Raw genomic sequence first — 22,862 nt, forward strand, 5'->3', positions numbered from 1 at the left:
CGTCCAGAGTAGGGATGCTGGTGCTCAAGTGGTTAAGGAGAAGAGAACAATGACAGAACGGAGAGAGAAAGAGATTTGGAGGGGTGTGCTGTGCAGTGGTGGTGAGAGCGTATCTGGTTTCAAGTAACTGCTTGTCTGTCAACGTGCCGTGTGTGTGTGCGCGCGTGTGTGCGTGTGCGTGTGCGTGCGCGCAAAACCTCCACCTACCCCATTTAAGGTAATATAGGCTATGGAGCCCTGTACTTCCTGGTTGCAGATACTCTCTGTAACCACCAGTCTGTTTTATTCCAGATGTGAAAGTTGAATCGCTGCAAGCATACCACTGTGCTGTGGAAGGTGACTTTGCCTGTCAGGACTTGACTAAACAGCCCACTGTAGCTCTGTGACACACACACACACACACACACACACACACACACACACACACACAGGTATTTACACATAGTAGTAAGTACTCTATAGACTAGAGCGTTGCAGTCCCTCCCCCTTTCAGAACGACGAGTGGCCCAGGAAATGAATCGCAATGAATTTTGCCCATAGGCTTTTCTTAAAGTATTTATTTAAAGACGGTTACGCCGCGGACAAAGCCAACTCGGATCGTGACAAATCATGACAATGAACACAATATTTTGGGCCGATCAAATCATTAGAAAGAAGAAAATAAAGGCAGGAGACAACACTATTTGTTTTGTTTTTCTTCTTATAAATTATCGGCCCAAAACATAGTGTTCATTGTCATGATTTGTCACGATCCGAGTTGGCTTTGTCCGCGGCGTAACCGTCTTTAAATAAATACTTCATTTCCTGGGCCACTCGTCGTTCTGAAAGGGGGAGGGACTGCGACACTCTATAGCGTCTTCTTTCTGACCTGACGAAAAGGTTTGGGTGCTGGCGGTTTAACCAGTTTAAGCCATACTTTTTGTGTAGAAAATAGCTGATTACAGCTTGTATATGGAGATTGTGATGCCAGGCCAGGGTTAAAATGGTTAAACAAAATGTACCCACTTACCACTGAAAGGAACTTGTAGGTGAAACCTCAACACACACACACGCACGCATGCGTATACTGTATGTGTTGACCTGCTTGTCTGAACTAGTGATATTTTCTAGTAAAGCTTAGCCAAAGTCACTCAAAGTTAGCCTGGCTCCAGCCCTGAATCGCTAGCCACGCCCATTAAGAAAATATGTCTCTGGCGATTCAGGTCTGGAGTCTCTGCCTACGGCGGCGTTAGTGTCGTTCGGAAATCCGATCACAGCAGCTGATTGGCCATCAGCCCTGTCACTCGACAGCGTCAGACAACAAACATCACCGAAGACTGCCGCTTTGACAACGCCCATCCCATAAACTGCTGCCGTGGGGAGGGCTTTGAAGTCTGAATAATGAAGTGAAACGAAATGAAAGTGTCAGGCTAACCCAAAGTGTCCACTGCATCGGTGTCCACTGCATTGATGTGCAGTGGATGTATTAGCCCATATGCTGTGCCACATGTGTAAACCATTCACTGAACACACCATCCAAACCTGTGATGTGTTCTAGTAGGCTAACGCTTACCCGAACCCGCCCATCCGGCACATCACTATTTCCAATTTTCAATACTTTTACTCCACTACAATCATTTGAAGATTTTAGTTACTAGTTACTTTTTAGATTTACAGTTGTATTACTAAACATACCTTAACCACTTAAGCGCTATATATCTTTTGGCTATTTGAAATTTAAATAGCTGATCTACAAGCTCACAACGGGTTGCGAAAACCTGGCGATGCGACGCGTTGTGAAAACTGGATTTACATTTTGAAAACTTGAAATGTGACATTCTGCATGAGGAATGCTTTTACGTTTAGTGCTTTAAGTACATTGTGATGCCAATTGCTTTTGTACTTTAACTTAAGTAAATTCTGAAACCAGACTTTTACTTGTAACAGAGTAGATACTTTTGCTCAGGTAAAAACTCCCTAAATGAACTCGCCCCCCAGCTGCAGCCCCAAACACCTGTGGGCCGAACATTTTAAACTGAAAACACATTGCCCAGATTGTTCTGCTCTCAGCTATGTGTCTAGCCTCACTGGCCCCATCCTGCAGGAGATCCAGTATCTCATTGGTTTAGAGTCCCATCCATCAGGAGCAACTGACGCACGCACGCACGCACGCACGCACGCACGCACGCACGCACGCACGCACGCACGCACGCACGCACGCACGCACGCACGCACGCACGCACGCACGCACACACACACACACACACACACACACACACACACACACACACACACACACACACACACACACACACACACACACACACACACACACACACACACACACACACACACACACACACACACACACACAGACTGGCAGTTGTGATTGCATGTGGCCTGGAATGACCTCTCTCTCTCCCCTGTAGAAGGTTACATACCACAGCTGGCACAGCCTCCCGTCTCCTGCTGCTGCTCTCTCTGTCGGCCTCTCTCTCATATGTGTCTGCATCACTGGGCCTCATTCACTAACCTGGCAGTAAACAACGTCTATAATCCTGCTCGTAAATTTAGGTTGTAAAACTGTGCATTGGGATAAGCAATTCTGACGTTTCTCAGACGTGATTCACAGGTGTATCTAATTTTGTCTGAAAGTCACGAGTGCGCTCCCGTATAGATCATTTGCATTGTTCCATGCCCCATTTAACACCATAAATGGCAACAAAAAGAAAACGGGGAAAAAGAAGAAGAAAAGAAAACAGATCTGCAAGTGAGTCACACCGCATTGAAAACTTGTGCATCTGTTCTGTTGGGAAGCAAGTCCCTCGATCGCACGATGGATCTCCTGAACATTAATATAGTAATGTTCTCATGTCTAATAAATAATAAGAACCGTGGACCAAATAATAGGCTAATAAAGCGTGGATTGAATATTATTGAAACCTTTCTATTAAAGTTATTACCATTGTAATTGTTTTTGTATGAATAATAAGGCATTCTAATAACATATTCGAAAGGTTTGAGGCATAGAAGTCTGTTCCTGAGCAGACCTGAGTACAGTATGTCTGCCCAAAAATCACAGACAACAAAGATTGATGAATCAGACTCTTAACGTGGAAACCCGAGCTTTGTGAATGAGGCCAATTGTCTCTCTCCCTACATGGTTGTCTCAGTCTGTTGGTCTCTCTGTCACGTCTGTGGTTGTCTTGCTCTGTTCCTCACTTTCAGTTTGACTATTCACTTTGAGTCCAGTTTCGTATTACATTCTTGGGTGAACTCAAGGTGATATGCCTCGGGCCACACAGAATTCCCCCTGGCTTCCTCTCCGTCTTCACCTCCTCTTCCTCTCCGCCGTCCTCTTCAATGTCCCTTCTTTTCTTCCTCCTCCCCTCACTTCCAGAACCCCCAGAACCATAGTAGAACAGTGAAGCGGCCGTCAGCTGGTCATTTGACCAGGCTATAGCTATCTATTAGCTATATCTATTCAATAATTGTCCTCAATATTGAGACTGATCCCTTATTTTGGGTACTACTGTAGCTGGGTGCGGGGCAACTGCCCTCTCTCGTCCAGCTTCTCCTCCTTTCCTCCACTCATCGTTCCACTTCCTCTGCCCCTGCATGCTTCCTTCTCTCCTTCTCTCCTCTCTCTGATTGATTGATTGATTTATTAACAGTTTGCAGAATTACAGTACATTTCAAGTACAACCCAATACAAAAAAAACTGTTAACCCCCTTGTGGCCAAGACTACGTCAAGCCCATAGACTGCCATGTTAATTGACGTAGTAAATCAACAAATCCCTCCAAGCCAATGACGTTATCTGCGTAGTAGACGTACTGCCCTGTCAGTACGTCTTTTTATAACAAAATATTGCAATTGTTTGACATATTTTTAATTATTTTTATGTAATCTACCAAAAACCGGCCGAAACCCGCGCGATCGTGCACTATCGTGCACGCGCGCACGTCTATGTGATCCGCAGCAAAAAATGTGATATTTTGGGATGTTCCTGGCCGTTTTTAAGCTTAATCTGACTAAGTTATGACAAAGCTAATGTTAGTTTAGCAATCCGGACGGCCAAGCTATAAGCTAGGGGTCAAATTAGCTTCCTTTGTTTACCTCGTTTGACAGGAAGTGATTTAGCCAGATTTAACACTTTTGTCAAAATCAGAATAATGGAACGTTCCTGCCATCAGGTGGAACTTCTGGGTATTACTTTGAAATCGAAAGTAAAACTTGATGTATTGTATTTAGATCGCTGATCCCTCTTATTGCATTAAAATGACGAATTAAGAAATGGGGCATTGGCCAGCATTGGCCAGATTTGGCGACTTTTTGAATGGCAATCGAAAAATGTGAGATATGACCACAATGTCACGAAATGTCTCATTTTATAGCTCCAAGTCACTACTTTACAATGAAAAAATAATTATGATTATAGCTTGTTCCATCGTTTACTTATAAGCTTTTTAGTAGACCTTGGTTTCAGTGATAAGTCAAACCAAGGTGTACTAAAGTGCTTATAAGTAAACGAAGGAACATGCTAGGAACATATTTTTTTTTTCGGTGTAAACTAGAGATGTGCAGCTTTAAAATTAGATATTTCGTGACATTGTGGTCATATCGCACATTATTCTATTGTCATTCAAAAAGTCAGCCAAAGCTGGCCTAAGGCACAATAAGATGTTATTAAGGTTGGCAACTTGGCCATTAGAGGGTTTTAACTGTGAGTGGACGACACCATAAAGCATTACACTTGTTTACCATTTTCAATTCATCAAAAACATGTAGAGACGTACGAATATACACGACTACAGCATATACGGTAGTCAAAACAGGAAATCATCATAGAGGAAGTAAAAAGGGAAAAGAAACGTATACAGTGAGGGGGGGAAAGGGGTGGGTGGGGGATTTAGATTTGACGGGGGCCAGTTTTGAATTGCAGCCGTCCGTAGGAGAGGTTTTGAAGGCGTCAAGGGATTCGCAATTTCGCATGTCTTAATGACTGTTGGTAGGGCGTTCCACATTTTGGTGGCATAGGAGCGAAATTAATTTAGTCCCTTGTTTGTGCCGAATCTGGGTTTCACATGGTTTGTTGAACTCCCTCTGGTGTTGTGGGTGTGGACTTCATTGACATTAAGGAAGTATTTTGACACGTACATGGGTATCTTGTTGCTGTAGAGAATCTTGTGGACCAGACCCATTGCAAGATGCTGTACTCTTTCATCAACCCCAAGCCATTCCAGCCTGTCAAAATGGGCAGGCGTGAGGTGGGTTCGGGAAGTGAGGCCAAGTAGTAGCCTGACCAGTTTATTTTGGGAAGTCTGGAGCCTTGTTTTAAGGGCCTTACAGGTGCTGTGGTACTAGGAGGTGCATGCATAGTCGAAGAAACCTTGTACGATAGATAGATAGATAGATACTTTATTGAGCCCGAAGGAAATTTGTTTTGTCCAACAGGGTCTTCAGCTGTTTTTGTTGACCAGTGAGGAGATCCTGTATAGGAATCTTGTTCTTTGGTTGACTTTTTTGATTACGTTGGTAGCCATTTTATCACCGGAAAGATTTGCCTCCAGGATGGAACCTTTCATCTTTTCGTGTGATAATATTGTCACCCACTCTAACCAAGAAGCCATCTGCCTTGCTGAGATTGCTATTTGATCCTCAACCCTTTCTTTGTCCAGGAAGAGTTGACTGAGTTAAACCTGATGTTTTTCAGCACTGCCCTGCGTCAACGTTTATATGTTAAGAGACGCTTTCACACCTGACTCCTGTCAACTTGTCAAGTAGCGCCAGCTCAGTGTGCTTCTGCTGCTGGACTGACCACTAAACAGTAACATCTGAGGCATTTGGGCCAAAGACGAAAGACTTTCCACACCAGTGCATCTACCTCAAAGAACTCGAAGCCTCCGCTCCTCCAACACCCATCTTCTCCCCGTCCCCCACACCAACCTCCGCACCATGGGCGACCGGGCCTTCTGCCACACAGCCCCATGTCTGTGGAAAGACCCACCTTTTTAAGAAAATGTTCCTTAAACATGTTTTACCTAGTTTTTTAGCTTAGCCATGTTGGGTACCATGATGTTATTGATCACGCTTCGTTATGCCTACGCTTCTTTTATTGTATTTTATTTTTTGCCATGCTTTTAATCTTTGTAGCACTTTGAGATTCGTGAGAATGTAAAGCACTTTATAAATAAAATGTATTATTATTATTATTATTTCCTCAATTCCCGTCCCGTATTTTCCGGCTGCTCTTGGGGAATTTGAACCAGCAACCTATTGTCTTGAATCAACCTTTTAGGCTACTGCCTAAACCAGTGTGTCTTCAGATATACAGTACACTGTACTGTATATGTACTGTACTGAGTACAGCATAGCGGTGAAAATGTTCATGTCCAGTGGGGGATTAGTCAGTAATACACAGCTGCTGTTGTTGTGTTTTTGTTTATTTTCTTCAAACATGTATAACTATGTATTTCTACTATTTCATGAAAACTAGCTTTTTGTTGAGTACCTTTTAATGTCGATCCTATACCGTTTTTTGTATCTATCAATGCTGATCTCTTTCTGTTCTCTCTTCAGGCCTTGGCAGCACATAGAGCCTTTCTACTGACTGCACGGGTTCCCTCAAAGGTAAGAGAGAGAGTGTGTGAGAGTGAGAGTGAATGTGTGTGCAATGGCGTGCAGTGCGTAAGTTAGAATGTGTTTTGATATACTTGATGCCGTGGGATGGCCCTGCTCTGCAGCCTCTCCCAGTGATGTAGTAACCAGTGATCTAATGTCGTAATAACAGGCTGCGAAGGGATTTCTCTGAAATACTTTGAGTGCAGCCCTGAGCATAAATCAGATGACATTATGTCTGTCTGTTTGTCTGCTCATCAGTCTACCCTTCCTGTCCAGTGTCCACCCATCTACCGTGTGTGTGTGTGTGTGTGTGTGTGTGTGTGTGTGTACCCGTCTGTCTGTCGTGTCTGTTTTTGTCCATACACATTTTGTTGGTTGATGTGCACCGCATGCGTGTAATATTATGCATGTTCATCATGTCTGCCTGGAGGTAATTAAACACTGCATGTTTGGCCCTGCCCATTAACACAGCCCAACTTGAGTCAGTCCGGTTCAGCCCAGCCCAGTCCACTTTGATCTGGGTCCAAAATATGACAGCCAAGTTAGTTCCAGCCCCAACATGCCTGCGTTTCCTGGGATTCTGTACACAGCATACATGTGCTGGGCATGTGTGTGCATGTGCCGCGTTTCAAGCTTGTGGATCTGCTACTTTTGATGCTTTCGTGTGACGCTGTAGTATGAATGAATATAGGGCATTAATTTACTAAAAGCACAAAATGTTGGAATATTGAGGTTTCTTCCCAACAGAAATGCTATTTTACGTTGGATCTTTGTCGGTCATGTTCAGTTTGCCAGGTTTATCCTCTGCATCTACTATGCAGGAAGACATTTCAGTTTTCATCAGAATCGGTTTTATTTGTCACATCACAGTTTGCAGGTGTATTGACTAATTGATTGAATGCTTGGAACAGAAATGTGAACATCACATGGTACAGTAAGACATTAAGGCTAAAAGGATAACACAAAAAAGTCCTGGGGACTCGTTTCCATTGTGGTCATTATGTGTTCAATTCATCAATGAAATAATAACACAATAACACAACATCTCGTCATCAACGAGGAAAAAGCTAAAGTGGGCGGCAGTGAATGACACCTCCTTTCTATGGGAATTTACATTTATCTCCCCTTGTGGTAAGCCTGTTTTGAAAGAAACCTTGTGATTTACATATCTTAATGGATGGTGTCTACTGTCTGGGCATTCCACATTTTGGTGGCAGAGGAGTAGAATGAGAATGTTCCCATGTTTGTCGTGTAAAGCAGTGGGTGGATTTCTTTTCCTTCTTTTTCCCATGCAGCACTCCATCGTTTTGTAGCATCCAGTGAGAAGACAGAGGCAGACTGAGAGCAAAGGGAAAGAGATAACAAATAAAGATATATACAGTAAAAGCGAGAAACAGCCAAATCGAGGAAAAACGGGGCGAGGGGCGCCCAGTGGTATTTTCTATCATTAGTGAGGACCAATTATGAACGTAGGTTGGTAACAGTAACAGTTGGACATGGTAGGTTTCCACCCAACAGAGATGATATAGACAGTGTATGCTGTGAAAGCAGATATACTGTATAATCTACACATAGTATATTCATATTTAGCTTTTCTGTGTCTCCTCGAGTTGCCAAACATCCATGGTAATTTATTTGTTACAAACAACTGGAACAAGCTGTGTGTGTGTGTGTGTGTGTGTGTGTGTGTGTGTGTGTGTGTGTGTGTGTGTGTGTGTGTGTGTGTGTGTGTGTGTGTGTGTGTGTGTGTGTGTGTGGGGTGTGTACTCCTCTCTTCCGCCTCTCCCAACTTCTTCCTCTTCCTTCTTTTTCGTATCCCTCCTTGCCCCTCTCTCTCTCTCTCTCTCTCTCTCTCTCTCTCTCTCTCTCTCTCTCTCTCTCCTTCCTTCTTCCTCCTTTTCCCCAGCCTCTTCTTCCATGGGAATGTTTGCTCAGTCGTGCCCCAGCTTGTTCTTCTGGAGTCTCTCTCTCTCTTTCTGTCTATCTCGTGGAATTCTCTTCCCATGGTTCACAGTGGGTCAGCCCACAGAGCCTGTCCCTACACGCTCCCCATGGAGGGACGTCTTATGACTTCGACTTGTACGTTCTAACTTTATTTTCTTCTTTTTTTTGTCATTCCTTCAGCTACGTTCCTCTCCTCTCTTCCCCCCCGAACACACATGTTGTAGAGCAGTGGTTCTCAACCTGGGGGTCGGGACCCTCCCCACATGGGGGGGACATTTTTGGCTGGGTGACAGTAAAGTGACTTAAAAAATAAATGACATTAAAAAAGTCCATTACTGCATCAAAAGTATAAAATCTGGTCAAACAATGGCCAAATGGTCAAAAAATATAAAACAGAGACAAACCTTGTGAAGCTCGTGAGCTTGTAGATCAGCTATTCTCACAATATTTATCTGTGGAACCATGAGTCAAACTAAATGTAATGCCTCAACTCCTACAATTTTAAGTCCTATGGCCAGTTCAAATATGATTATTTTGTGGGGTCGCAGCCTGAAAAGGTTGAGAACCACGTTATAGATTGTCAGTCCTGTGTGTCTGTCATGGAGAAGAGCTAGTTGGGTTTAATAGGTCAAAGGTCAAGGTCTCAATTAACTACACAGCCCTATTCTTGGCATGTCAATAACAGGTTTACAAGCTCACAATGTGCAACGTTGTGAGCTTGTAGATGTATATATATTCTTTCATTTTTTACCATGTGATTGTGAACTTTTATAAAAATAAATTACCTTGCTGCAGTCTTTGAAACATTGAAACGACACCTTTAAGAAGCATTGTACCTGCTGCTACCCAAAGATCTGGTCTGGTCTGTCTCTCCTGCTGTCCCTCATCCAGTCTCTCCTCATGAATGTGCTCTCCTCTGATTGTCGTTCAGTCTCTCTGTGGCTATAGACAGGGATGTCACCATCATGACATTATACTTGACGATGAAGTTGTTGTGATTAACGTTTTAATTGTGTTTGTGGCTTTGAACATTGGAACGTGTCTGTTTGGCTTTAAGGCTTCATTCAAATCACAGGGCAGATGTGACGAGTGTCTGTCCTGAGATTTGGAAGTCTTCTTGGGTTCGATCTCCCTGCTTGGGGCTCAGCATCATAAGTCCCAGCTGGCCTGTGACATACTAGAGTCATGTCCAGGGGGTGAGGTGAACTTGTAAATCAAGCTGCCTCAGGCTACAGAAACAGGAGATGGGCTTACTTATTATATTATTAGTAAGCTTGTAGATTGTCCACTTCCACAATGTTTGGGAAAATGTTTGAAAATACATGAACGATTATGCAAAATAATTGTGATTCCTGTTTCTTTCCCTGGGTTTATAGAGCGAACATAAGACATCAAAAGTTAGTGTCTGTCTGTCTCTGTCTCTCTCTCTCTCTCTCTCTCTCTCTCTCTCTCTCTCTCTCTCTCTCCTCTCTTCACCTCCAGGTTGAACGTTTTGCTACTTGCTGTTGTTCTTTCCCACAGGCTGTGTTCACACAGCTGCATTATGGGTAGTGCTATCAGATGTCTCTCCATATGGTGGTGGGACTAGCTGCTCTCTCTCATAAGTGAGGGGGAGGGTTGAGCGAGACAGAAGTGAATTTGAGTGCAATAACCTGCAAAATTAACAAATCTAAAGGAGAAATGAAACACTCTTTCAGATGATCTACCATTGGAAAAAAGGAAAAACTTACTATCAGATAATTGAGCACAATATAAAAGCCAAATTACTGTGAATATGTTGGATAACAAGTGTTTTAGAATAGGCCTCTTTGTAACCTCTCCTTTTAATTATTCCCAAAGTAATATTCGATTACAGAGCCGTTCACAGATGCAAAGAGAACTGAACTGTGTTCTTTAATTTCCAATCTAAAAACATTTGGGCTACTTCCTCTTTCAGACTCTATTTTAACGTCTCTCTGGTGGCCTTTGGCTAATCGTGTGAATCATGCCAGAAATAGTATAAATGGCAATGCAATGCATTAGGGCCTAAGAGGCAAAGATGGATTTAACCACTAGAACCCTAGAATCCCTATTCTGGGCATGTCGTAAAGGGGCGAAAATTGGCAAACTTCCATCTGCAATAACAGATCTACAACCTCACAACGTGCCACAGAGTGATGAGTTGTGAGCTTTTAGATAGGATATATTCTTTTCACAGAGATTTGGAGAGGGAAGGAAGGGACTAAATATAGACCCCTGCGGGACCCCTATCAGCGAGGTGTGTGTATAGCGTTTATGTGGTTAAAATGAAAGCTGCACTACGTGATTCACATACAGGCGTTTATCACTGCATAGATATTAGTCTGGAATCTCTGTGTGGAACCTGCATTTCCAAGGGGTGGTTTAAAAGAAATGCCTCAAATTTGCATACTGGTTCCTCATTGGTTCCTCAATAGTACTACTTCGGAGGGAGTGAAATGCAATCACAACTGAACAGTGCCAGACCAAATCTGAGGGGCACTAGCCCATCCTATGCCCAGCTTCGTGTGTCTGTGTGTGCCCCATAGTGACGATTAGATTGGCTGAGGGCTTAAAAATTGAGGACAGAAAAGTGAGGACGCCAAAAGTGATTGGCCGGAATGTGATGATGTATGATGATAAGAGTGCCCCTCACTTCACACGAGTGTGATATTTTTTCTTTTGCCTGCCTGGTGGCTTAGCAAGTTAGTGCACAGACCATCTCGTGACTGTTGTGTATGATCACGTAGGCCGTGGGGCGCTCATTTACGAAAAATACAAAAAGTGAAACATTTTAGGAGGTTCATTCGAGGTTTCTGCCCGACAGCAACAGAGTAGAGTGCGAGAATCCGGGACCCCCCTTGTATTTCCTTGCATGTCTCTGTCTCCACTATCTGCCCTTGATTTCCTGTCTCTCCAGTCTCCACTCTCTCCTGTCTGAAATAAAGTATACAAACAAATGCCAAAAACTCTTTAATAGAAATGTACATTTTGTACGTTCAATACAAAATCCATTGGAAAGACATTATAAACGTAACCCTTGAAAGACATTCTCGGCGTAATACGGACAGCTTTTATTTGCATTGCTTTCCTAAAACAACAAAAATAATGCAATGGTACAGCGTTGCCTTTCGGACAAACAAACAAACAACAGCAACTGAAGCCCAACAGGGGTAGCAGCCAGGGCTACAGCTGAATAAAACAAACAAATACGGTACAACAGGAAGTTCTCTCAGTCAGCACAGAGTCCCCAACTGGTTGACCTTCACTGTGTATGTAGCTGTAACGGGGCTGGTTGTGTGTGTGGTGTGTGTGTGTGTGTGTGTGTGTGTGTGTGTGTGTGTGTGTGTATGTGAGAGAGAGAGAGAGATTGAGAGTGAGAGAGAGAGAGAGAGAGAGAGAGAGAGAGACACAGAGGGCCGTTTGTTCCACTGTGTGTACGGTCCCAGTGGAGAAGAGAGAGAGACAATACAGGAATTGAACAGCTGGAGAGGAGGGGTTACTTACTCTCTCTTTCTCTCTCTCTCTCTCTCTCTCTCTCTCTCTGTCTCATTCTTCATTTTATTCTGCCTCTCTTGTTCTGACCTCCTCACCCTCTTATCCTCCCACACTAGTTTTCTTTACCTCACCCACTCTGTTTGTCTACTCTCCCACCCACCCAACATCTCTCTGTCACCCATCCAGCTGTGCCTAGTAAGAAGCTGTGCGTGCGTGCATGCATGCGTGCGTGCGTGCGTGCGTGCGTGTTTTTGCAGAGAGAGGAGTCGCACTGTTCCAAACAGTTGTGCTCCTGGCTATTTGTGGCCTGTGCTTCTAGAAGCTGCATCCTGCAAATAGCTCCTAATCTACAATCTGGCCTAAAAGCATGAGACATTTTCTCTGAAATCAAGTCCAGAGACATCTAAAATTAACATTGAATCCAATCCATCCTGACAAATAATTGGAAGATCTTCTTCACGATGCTCAAACGGATGAATCTAATTGTTCTTCTCTGTTCCTGGCAAGTGATGTTTCCGGCAATCAGTTACACCACATAACATTAATTAAATGTCTGCAAAGTTTGTGGTCGGGTACATTGATACACTCCGGGTTTTACTTTGTAGTTTGCACTGTATCTTGCTCTCCTGCAAAAGAACTATAATGTGTCATCCTTATAATCCTTCACATACAAATGAGTTTACCCTCTTCTTTCCTTTTATGATTGTACCCTTTATTATTGTGTATCATCTCAAACGTCTACTCTTTCACTTTTGCCTATAATTCATCTATACACCTTGTGCTGTGTACTCATACAAGCACCTTGTATGAGTACACAGCATGTTGTATACTACAACACCTTGCTTTAGGGAGACAGTACAGTGCTGTACTATGTTTGTCTTGATGCATGAAACAAAAAACCCATGCATAAAGTCAGTATCACTTGATTTGCATCTAGTCGTACATATTGGCGACAGTGTAATATAGTGTACAGTGTAAAACCGGGAAAGCATCATTTGTGTAATTTTTTATTTTAGACGTTGGCTATTTAAAATGAACAGACTCGCCGCGTTTCACTTCCTGCTTAGTTTGTACATGAAAGTGTTTGAATTTTTTTTTAATAACTTTGAATTACGAAAAGTTCTGAGAACAGCAGATTTAAAAGGCATCTGTAGAATCGACTTCAGGTCTTAATGGGGTTCAAAACCATTGTTTTCCAGCTGGTTGTCACTTCAACCCTGTGTGGTGGTGAATTGCACCATGTCTCCACTGCTTACTTCAAATCTCTGTGTTTATATGGGATTTACCTGTGGTTTTAGGTGGAGCATTCCTTCAGTTACCTGGATCTTCAGGGGATCAGCAGCAACAAGTCCACTCAGGTACACACACACACACACACACACACACACACACACACACACACACACACACACACACACACACACACACACACACACACACACACACAGGCAGTGGTTGAGAAACCTTAGCATATTATTACACGACATCCATGACATTGCAAACACACTTGTCCACACATGGGGCAATAATAGTATTGCAAGTGGATGCAAAACACAAATCCCAACATAATAAACCACGGTTTAGAAACCTTATAATCAGAGGAATGTCCGCCAGGCACTTTTATTTAGCTGGCATTGGCAGCGAACAGAGCAATGTACACGTTTTGGGCACAAAGCTGAGGAAGGCTCTGTGCCAAAGCGTGAGCATTTCTCTGCATGCTGCCTGTGCCAACTAAATAAAAGTGCCTGCAGGACGTTTCCGTGAGTGCTGGTATTTCCTCTGACCAAGTCTCAACTCTCAATAATAGTCCCCAGTCCCTAATGGAGTCCTTTTGATCATTCTTCAAAGGAGAATGTTTGTTTACTATTGTGTCCCTACTATAATGAACGATAAGCTCACATTAAATATAGCCTCACTATATATATATATATATGATCATGAGGGGAAATAAAATGCTCATTTCCTTGTGTCATCACTTCCAATTTCATTTATTTATCTGTTCTCTATCCGGATTGGATAAAATTGGAACCCCAACCTGAAAATGCATGTTGATGTTCTGTTCTGAGACATGGAGACTCCTATACTGAACAGTCAGAACAGACACTCTGATTTGATCTCACTCAATGAGAATATAGACCTATTTAACAATGAAGAACATAGAAAGATAAGCTTATCTCACTTTGACCAACTCCATCATGTCCTTCAGGGCAAACAGGGCCCTCCAGTGCCCATGTTTTACTCCGCCACGCACGCACGCACGCACGCACTTACACATGGCGAGTAAAAAAATACTTGGAAAATGCTCTGCGTTGTTTTTCCGCAGTACATGTGTCGGCTGTCTCGAAACCCGTTTCAGCCACCCTGACATGGAGCAAACAGTTGAAAATAAATAACAATAATGATCAACAGCTTTCACCTGGATTCACTCGCTCTGTCAGAGAGAATTCATGGAATGAACTAGTACTCTTTATGTACTTTATAATAATTAATATTGCTTGCATAAAAGCTTTTAACCACATGAACCCTAGCGTTCAACCTATTGGCGAACGTCGTTAAAAATCTTTCTTAGCCGTGACGTAAGCGCCCCCTATACAGAGATACTTCCGGGTCCTATTTTTGAGTCGCTTTTGTGTCCCCATAGAGTTATACTGTGTCGCTCCGTTGGACTAAATCTGAGACGAAAACAACCACGAAAGTCAAATTTTACAGCTTTCCTTGCAACAACAAAGCTAGGGTCTCCCAAATCTGGCTGTGACAGGCCGTCTGCCCCACACTGAATAGTATCGCCATTTAATTTCATTGTGTCAACTAACTAGATCCTCATTAAATGCAAACTAGATTCAACGTACTCAACACTGCACACATACAGTAGATACATGAGTACAGTGGACTGTTACCACCTTCAATAATAGTGATAATAATAATAGTCTTTATTGCCTCACATCATATATTTTCTTTGTCATGGACACTTGTACAGAACATTAATAATTCTCCTCGAGTTGGAAGCATGGTGCCACTTGGACCCGGACATAACGTAGGACTACAAAATTATGTCGGACTTAAAGAATAGGGTTGGGGTGCCTATGGTTAAGGAACATACTTCAAATGCAGCCTGGCAGCGAGTTGCGAGTTGTTGCGGGTTCGATTCCCGGCCTTTGCTGAGTGTCACTCTTTGTGTCTCTCTCCCTGTTTCATGTCACACTCTATTATTCTGAATAACGGCAGAAAAATATACAGGGTTTAAACCCAATGTTTTTGAGGGGCGCTCCTATGCCCAGCTTTGAGTGTTTTTGTAAACCAGAAACGAGAAACACCTAGGGTGTTTATGTGGGTAATACCGGTATGTGTTTTTAGAATTTTTTTGTATTTCAAAAGTGTCTGTGATGTCACAGACACTGGCCTCACTTCCTTCATGCACTACATGTTGTCTCAGTGAGACAGCCCTCCCCCTCTCCACAAGGTGGGGTGAGTGCACTAAAGCATTATGGTCATTGTAGTAGTCAAACCCTAGTCTAACAGACAGAATTTCACATTGTGATACTGTTATCTACTACAAATACTATTAACATTGAGTGACTGGAGTTTCTTCGAGCGGGAAAATGACCCTTTAATTGATTAAGACCGGGAAAGCATGTAATTGTATACTTTTAATTCAAAAATAGCAGATATACAAGATCATAGCAGGTCAATTCATGAAACAATATGAGCTTGGAGATCTCCTATTTTATTTGTATCCTTATTGCAAATCTTTGAAAAATTTATATTTTTTAAAGCATTTTTTTTAAACTCAAATCTTTGCTTCTAGAGGTCCCTGGAACTAAATATTTTGAGATGGAGGTCTGGGGCCAAATACATATAATTTTGGGGGTCCTTGACATGAAAACATTGTCAACCACTGATATAGAAAACTGTTAGGGTTTTATAATGGGTTCAAGTGGCCTTGAGCAAGAGGCAGATTTCAGCCACTCTCTCCTCCACCTCTGCTCACCCCAACACAGGCTGGATAAGAAGAACAGATAATACAGGTCTGGAATGGAATGTTACATTTCACATTCTGCTATTCATCCCTGCATGTGTGCTCTGTCCTTCCCAACCTGGTTGCCGCTGTGTGTGCCGCCCCCTGCAGTTGGTTCTGGAGCACGACCGCGGCCAGTGGTGCCTGAAGCTGGCGTCGACGGAGGAGGTGGACGAGGTGGTGGCTCACATAGGGAGCTGCGTGCACCGTATCTGCCCCACTGGCTCACCGGTGTAGGTACCACACACACGCACACACGCGTGCGCGCGCGCACGCTCGCTCGCGCTCGCACACGCGTCACGCACCAGAGAACAATGTACTATAATCATCTCCTGTAGCATCAGGGGTATCTATTTGCAACAGTTTTCTTTCAGACAGTCTCATGTAATGGTGGCCCACAGTTGAATCCTGACATGCCAGTTCAGGGACACTGGTGTAGATACGACTGTAATTATCTCTGCTGATAATGTGTCAACGGATGTTTTAGATTATATATCAAAAACGGAAGCACTTTTTGACACTCACACACACACAGACACACACACACCTCATCCTTTTACACACAAAAACCCTTTTTCCTTGCTCCCTTGGCTTTTTTCTCTGTCCTATAATAATGTCTACTTCCCATACCTCCCTATCCCCTCCCTCTCTCTATCTGTTTTCCTCCCTCCATCTCATTGTCTGTCTCACTCTGTCTCTCTTCCCCCCTCCATCGTCTGTCTGTCTCTCTCTGTCTCTCTCTCTCTCTCTCTCTCTCTCTCTCTTTCTCTCTCTGTAAGGAAGGTGATGAGGAAGTTGAGTCTAAAGCCTGCAGAGAGAACGGCAACCCTGCAGTCCCAGTGGGAGGAGCAGGGATCCTCAGACCTCGGACCATGTGGTAACTGACTAACGTCATCTATTCAATTAACCACTAAAACCATTAAGACATGAGGAGGAGGCAGATTCTAGTTTCTACAAATGGCTTCTAAATCAGTAGTTTGAGATTTTTCAAGCTAAACTATCGCAACGTATGAAAGCAGTCCCCCAATGTTGTGATGACGTGCTGCTTATTGTTTTTAGGTGGTTTCTCCCATCAGTACTGGTGTGTGTGTGACCAGCTGGGTCTGCCCTACAAAGAGGAGGTCCAGTGGGTCAGTACACCATGCAGTATCAGATCTCTTCTACTGCTTCTTCTTGTTGTTTCTCCTTCTTCTCTTTTCTCTTTCTCCTCTTAGTCCTTCTATTGCTTTTCCTTCTGTCTTCTTCCTCCTAATGTGTGCTTGCTCTTATGTCTCTCTCTCTCTCTCTCTCTCTCTCTCTCTCTGATGTCTTTGGACCTCTGTGCACTCCCATCAGGATGTGGACACCATCTATCTAACACAGGACACCAGAGAGCTCAACCTGCAGGACTTCATACATCTGGAGCACAAGTACGTAGTGTACATTATAAACTGCACAATGAATCATGTATGAATGTGATTCTGATAAATTCCCCAAACAAAAACAATTTTAGCCAATGAATGTTGTGCCTATATTGTCTGTCTATCAGGTTTTCTGTAGCCTGGCATTAGCCAGACTGATCACACGTTCCTAATGCCAAGTTACAGTACATTTTCTGAGTTGTGTCTTGATAAGAATAAATCAATACAAATACAAAACACAGAACCTTACACTAATATTCATTGTTTGACATAATTTCTCCAACTCAGTAGTGTGGGGTTCAGCTGTCAGTGTTTTAATATACGGATATTGGATACATTATGTGGTCTGTGTGTGAATAACTGTCCTGTTGAATAGATACACATCTAATCGTGTTGGATAGCTACAGTAGTTTGCTAGAGGTTCACAGCTGTGATGTTCACATATTAATTTGACCCACCCCAATGAACCAATGAAATATATTAACAAGCACTTGTAACTAAATAATAACTACGTCGGTTCCATTTCCTGAAAATGAGGTACGTTTTAGACATGCAGACAGTACAAGGTTTCCACCAGACAGCAACAACATGCTACTTCACCATGTCAGGAACAGGTCAGCCAAACGTGTGAACACACAGCTGGTAGATAATGAATTGAGACCAATGACTGTAAGCCAGCTGAGCACACACCCTCTGTGGAGCAGACATACAAATACAAGAATTTCCAGTAAGACAGACAGACGTCAGCAGAGTAGACATCAAGAAAACTCCATTTATAAAGCGCCTTTATCCAAGGCGCTTTACATAGATTGTGCATCAATTCACCCATTCACACACACATTCATACACCGATGGCGGCGGAAACCATGCAAGGCACCAACCAGCACATCAGGAGCAATTTGGGGTTCAGTTCAAGGACACTTCGACACTAACTCTGGGGGAGCCCGGGTTCGAACAGGCAACCTTGCGGTTACCATCCAGCCACTCTACCCCTGAGCCACCACCGCCCATACTGTATGTACATACAACCAGACGACAGATTATTGCAAAAACAAACAAACAAACCAAAACATGTTTATATTACTCCTACACATTTTGTCCAAACATCACAAACGCTATTATCCTGGTGGAGACCTGGAGACAATTTCTAGTTTCTCATTTAGTCATTACCTTATGAAGCAATTGAAAACATGTTATAATTTGTGTTGTGGTCATAGACTGCGAAGAATTCCAATAATCTACTTAATAGATGTAACAATTATTTAGCTTATCTACTTTTATGCACAGTGTGTGTGCGTGCGGGAAGGCGCAAAGGTCAAATATGTGAACAGTGAACACCGCAGCTGTTAGATTAATGAACCACTAGCATAGCTATCTATCCAAGAGGATGTGTATTGTGTATCTATTCAACTGGACAGTTATTCACACACACAAACAAAATTATGTTTTAAACAGCTGAAGCTCACATTCAACGGGTGTGTAATTGAAAGAAAATAAGTAATCTTATTTTTTGTTTGTCACCTTTACTCCTTTAACTATAGCTGAAAAAAGTATTGTTGTATTAGTAAGTGCTAAAGAATACAGTATGCGATTCTTATATATATAAATGAAATTGCTATGTCTATTTGTTTTTGTTTTTTTCCAGGGATCTTGTGGCCATCATAGCAGTACTAGAGTACAACCAGTGGTTTACCAAGCTCTCCATCAAAGACTACAAACTGGTACAAAAAAGTGATTTTAACAACTTCTTATCTGACATAACATACGTTATATTTCAGTATATTATCAAGTGTGCAGAAACGATCATAGCCATACAGTAGTGCTCTGCTCAAATACTTAGTCCCGAGGCCCTAATGTAGCATAAATATTTTTGTTGGCACGTAGAGTCAGCCCTATCCTTGGTGTGGTCCTCTTGGCTTTGTTATGGAAAAAGTGGTTTCACTGTATTTGCAGGATATAAACAGACAGCTGAGTGCATGCATGGTGTGTCAATAAGCGGAAAGGTCATTATTTGAGTGAGCTGTCGGCACCAGATGCACACACTGTGTGTGTGTGTGTGTGTGTGTGTGTGTGTGTGTGTGTGTGTGTGTGTGTGTGTGTGTGTGTGTGTGTGTGTGTGTGTGTGTGTGTGTGTGTGTGTGTGTGTGTGTGTGTGTGTGCGATAGAGAGGGAATACATTTTGTTTTGGGTCCCGTCTGTAGAACGTTGCTTAGTTTCACTAATGGTCTTGGTCAAAATAGGATAAAAGTTATTATATGGAATCTATATGAAAACATATAGAGATGTTATATTTATAATATTGTAATCACATTCACCACTTGTTTAGTAAAATACTATATATATTATATATATCGCACATTGGTTCTCAAAGTGGGCCCTGGGAAATGTAGTCATCCTGGTATCTCTTTCCTAGCCAACAGATGTGTGTGATCATGTACTGAAGGTCTCTCTCTCTCCCTCTCTCTCCTAGCCAACAGATGTGTGTGATCATGTACTGAAGGTCTCTCTCTCTCCCTCTCTCTCCTAGCCAACAGATGTGTGTGATCACGTACTGAAGGTCTCTCTCTCTCCCTCTCTCTCCTAGCCAACAGATGTGTGTGATCATGTACTGAAGGTCTCTCTCTCTCTCTCTCCTAGCCAACAGATGTGTGTGATCATGTACTGAAGGTCTCTCTCTCTCCCTCTCTCTCCTAGCCAACAGATGTATGTGATCATGTACTGAGGGTGGTGGCTCGCTCCGGACGGCTGGAGGAGCTGGTGCTGGAGAATGCAGGGCTCAAAAGGTCAGGGGTCAAAGGTCATGGTCAACATGCCACATCCAGAGATGACAAATATGACTTGTTTTGATGCACTACTAACACATAGTCGTTGCTGATTATTATATTTCGTGTGTGATGGTTAAAAAATCAGACCAGTCTGAAGTGAGTGGTGCAACAGCGCCCCCCTGTTGGTACTCTAAACATAGGGATGGACATAGGGACAATAATAATAATAACTTGGATTTATATAGCGCCTTTCAAGAAACCCAAGGACGCTTAACAAGACAAAAAACTAAAAACAAAACTAGTTGCCAAAAGCCAAAGTGAACAAATGTCTTTTCAGTGCAGACTTGAAAGTGTTCAATGTGGGAGTCTGGCGGATCTCCAAGGGGAGAGAGTTCCAGAGGGCAGGGGCTGCCACGTAGAAGGCTCTATCGCCGAGGGTCCGCCGCTTTGCGTGACGGATGGTGAGGAGTTCCATGTCTGAAGACCTCAGGTTCCGCTCAGGGGTGTAGTCCTTGAGGAGGTCAGTCAAGTACTGTGGGGCAAGGGCATGGAGGGATTTGTAGGTGAGGAGGAGCAGTTTGTAGTGAATGCGGAACTTAACCGGGAGCCAGTGCAGTGGAGTTGTTTGAGGGTGGGGGTGATGTGCTGCCAGCGTTTTGTGCGGGTGAGCACTCTGGCAGCGGAGTTTTGCACGTACTGCAATCTGTCAAGGGACTTCTTGGGGAGGCCGAACAGAACACCGTTGCAGTAATCCAGCCGGGAGGAGATGAATGCATGGATTAGGGTTTCTGCAACAGAGTCCAGGAGTGAGGGGCGGAGTCTGGAAATGTTTTTGAGGTGGAAGAAGGAAGATTTTGTGACAGATTTGATGTGGGATTGAAAGGAGAGGGTAGAGTTCAGGATGACACCCAGGTTGCGTACTTCAGGGGATGGAGAGATGGAACAGCCATCCACCTGGAGAAGAAAATGTCCAATCTTCTCAAGCTGAGCCTTGGGACCCATCACCATGAGCTCGGTTCTTTTGCTGTTGAGTTTGAGGAGGTTGGTGGTCATCCAGGTCTTTATTTCGAGGAGGCAGTTGACAATGGACTGTGGAGGGAGCAGAGCGGTTGGTGTAGTACTGAGATACAGCTGTGTATCATCAGCATAGCAGTGGAACCGTAGATCATGTTGGCGGATGATCTGACCGAGTGGAAGCATGTAAATGGTGAAAAGGATGGGACCAAGTACAGAGCCTTGTGGCACTCCATGGTTTACTGGGGCATGGTGGGAGCTGGAACCGTTGTCGGACAGATATGAGTGGAACCAGGAGAGAACGGATCCGGTGAGTCCAAGGTGGGTGGAAAGGCGGTTGAGGAGTACGGAATGGGAGACAGTGTCGAAGGCTGCTGAGAGATCCCGAGACATTGCCAAAGCATTTTCGGGGGTCCCCGGACAAAAACGTTGAGAACCCCTGTTCTAGACAGCAGAGATATGCTGAGTATATTGACACTGTTAACCTAGAGTCCATTAAAATCCTATATCCTTCCCTCGTATGACACAAATAGTGAAAATAAATAGCTGATCTAAAAACTCACAGCATCTGGCAATGTGATGCATTATGAGCATGCATTAGGCTATTTTGTTTTCATCCACAAATTCGAGACGTCTCGTTTTGAGCTTGTCGATCTGCTACTTTTGCTCTTTTTGCATTTCAATCCTGAAAAGAAATAGTTTTGGACATATGAGGTTTCCACCCGACAGAGATGATATAGCTTCAGTTATGAGAGCGTCCCTCTAACCATTTGGCCAGTCCAATTAATGTTACTTATGACACAAGCATGAAAAATGTAAAAGGGATTGTTATTGTACAATTATGGCAATTATGAAAATGATCTTTCTAGGCTTTGTGGCATCACGTTGCACTTCCTGTGTGTGTGCGCCAATTACATCATATTTTGGCCTATAATGTACATTATGACATCATGTTACAAGTATCGACCTGTAGTGTACTGTAGTTAAACACAACATTGTTTTCTAGACATTGTACTACTATAATATCACACTAAAATGATTAAAGCTGCACTACTGCATCTAACCTTCCTCTTCTAGCACGGATTCAAACCCAGTTTCCTGCCAAGTGCTGACATTTTTATCATTATAATAGCGCTTCCCTGTTTGCACAGGAAATAGAAACTTGACCATTAGGTAAAAGTCTGTGTCAGATCCTTTGTCTAGGAGAGACATGACCTTTGACACGATCTAAATGTCTAAATACAACCACCCCAATACAAAATACAACCACCCCAATACAAAATACAACCACCCCAATTGTATAAGTCATGCTGTCAGCTGTTTCTTCATAAATCAGTGCTATGGAACACTGGAACAAAAACAAATATTGAACCAATGGAAAGTATTAAAAAGCGCTTCGGACAAACTCCATTGGACCCTTAACCCATTCTGACCTGAGATCAGATTCTAAAAATGTCTTCTACATCCTGACGGTTTTCTGAAAAAGCCAGGTTTCTATGTCAGTCGTTCTTCGATTTTTCAAAAATAGCAGACCTACAAGCTCGTATCGCGCCACTCGGTGGCGCGATATGAGCTTGTAGATCTGCTATTTTTCAATAGCTAAAGCATAACATGATGCCAACACCAA

At 43.1% G+C, this 22,862-nt stretch overlaps 1 protein-coding gene across 1 annotated transcript in view; it reads left to right on the forward strand.

Moving 5' to 3' along the window:
- Nucleotides 1-22,862, forward strand: part of carmil1 (capping protein regulator and myosin 1 linker 1) — a 68,908-nt gene that overhangs the window by 9,789 nt on the left and 36,257 nt on the right. The window contains exons 3-10 of the mRNA XM_083780291.1: nt 6,561-6,611; nt 13,340-13,399; nt 16,168-16,289; nt 16,836-16,933; nt 17,116-17,186; nt 17,392-17,465; nt 19,102-19,177; nt 20,151-20,239. Of these exons, the coding sequence (XP_083636417.1) occupies nt 6,561-6,611; nt 13,340-13,399; nt 16,168-16,289; nt 16,836-16,933; nt 17,116-17,186; nt 17,392-17,465; nt 19,102-19,177; nt 20,151-20,239 (641 nt within the window). The remainder of the gene's footprint in view (nt 1-6,560; nt 6,612-13,339; nt 13,400-16,167; nt 16,290-16,835; nt 16,934-17,115; nt 17,187-17,391; nt 17,466-19,101; nt 19,178-20,150; nt 20,240-22,862) is intronic.

Source organism: Protomyctophum parallelum (genome assembly GCF_964188405.1).
Source record: "Protomyctophum parallelum genome assembly, chromosome: 1".
Taxonomy (NCBI): Eukaryota; Metazoa; Chordata; class Actinopteri; order Myctophiformes; family Myctophidae; genus Protomyctophum; species Protomyctophum parallelum.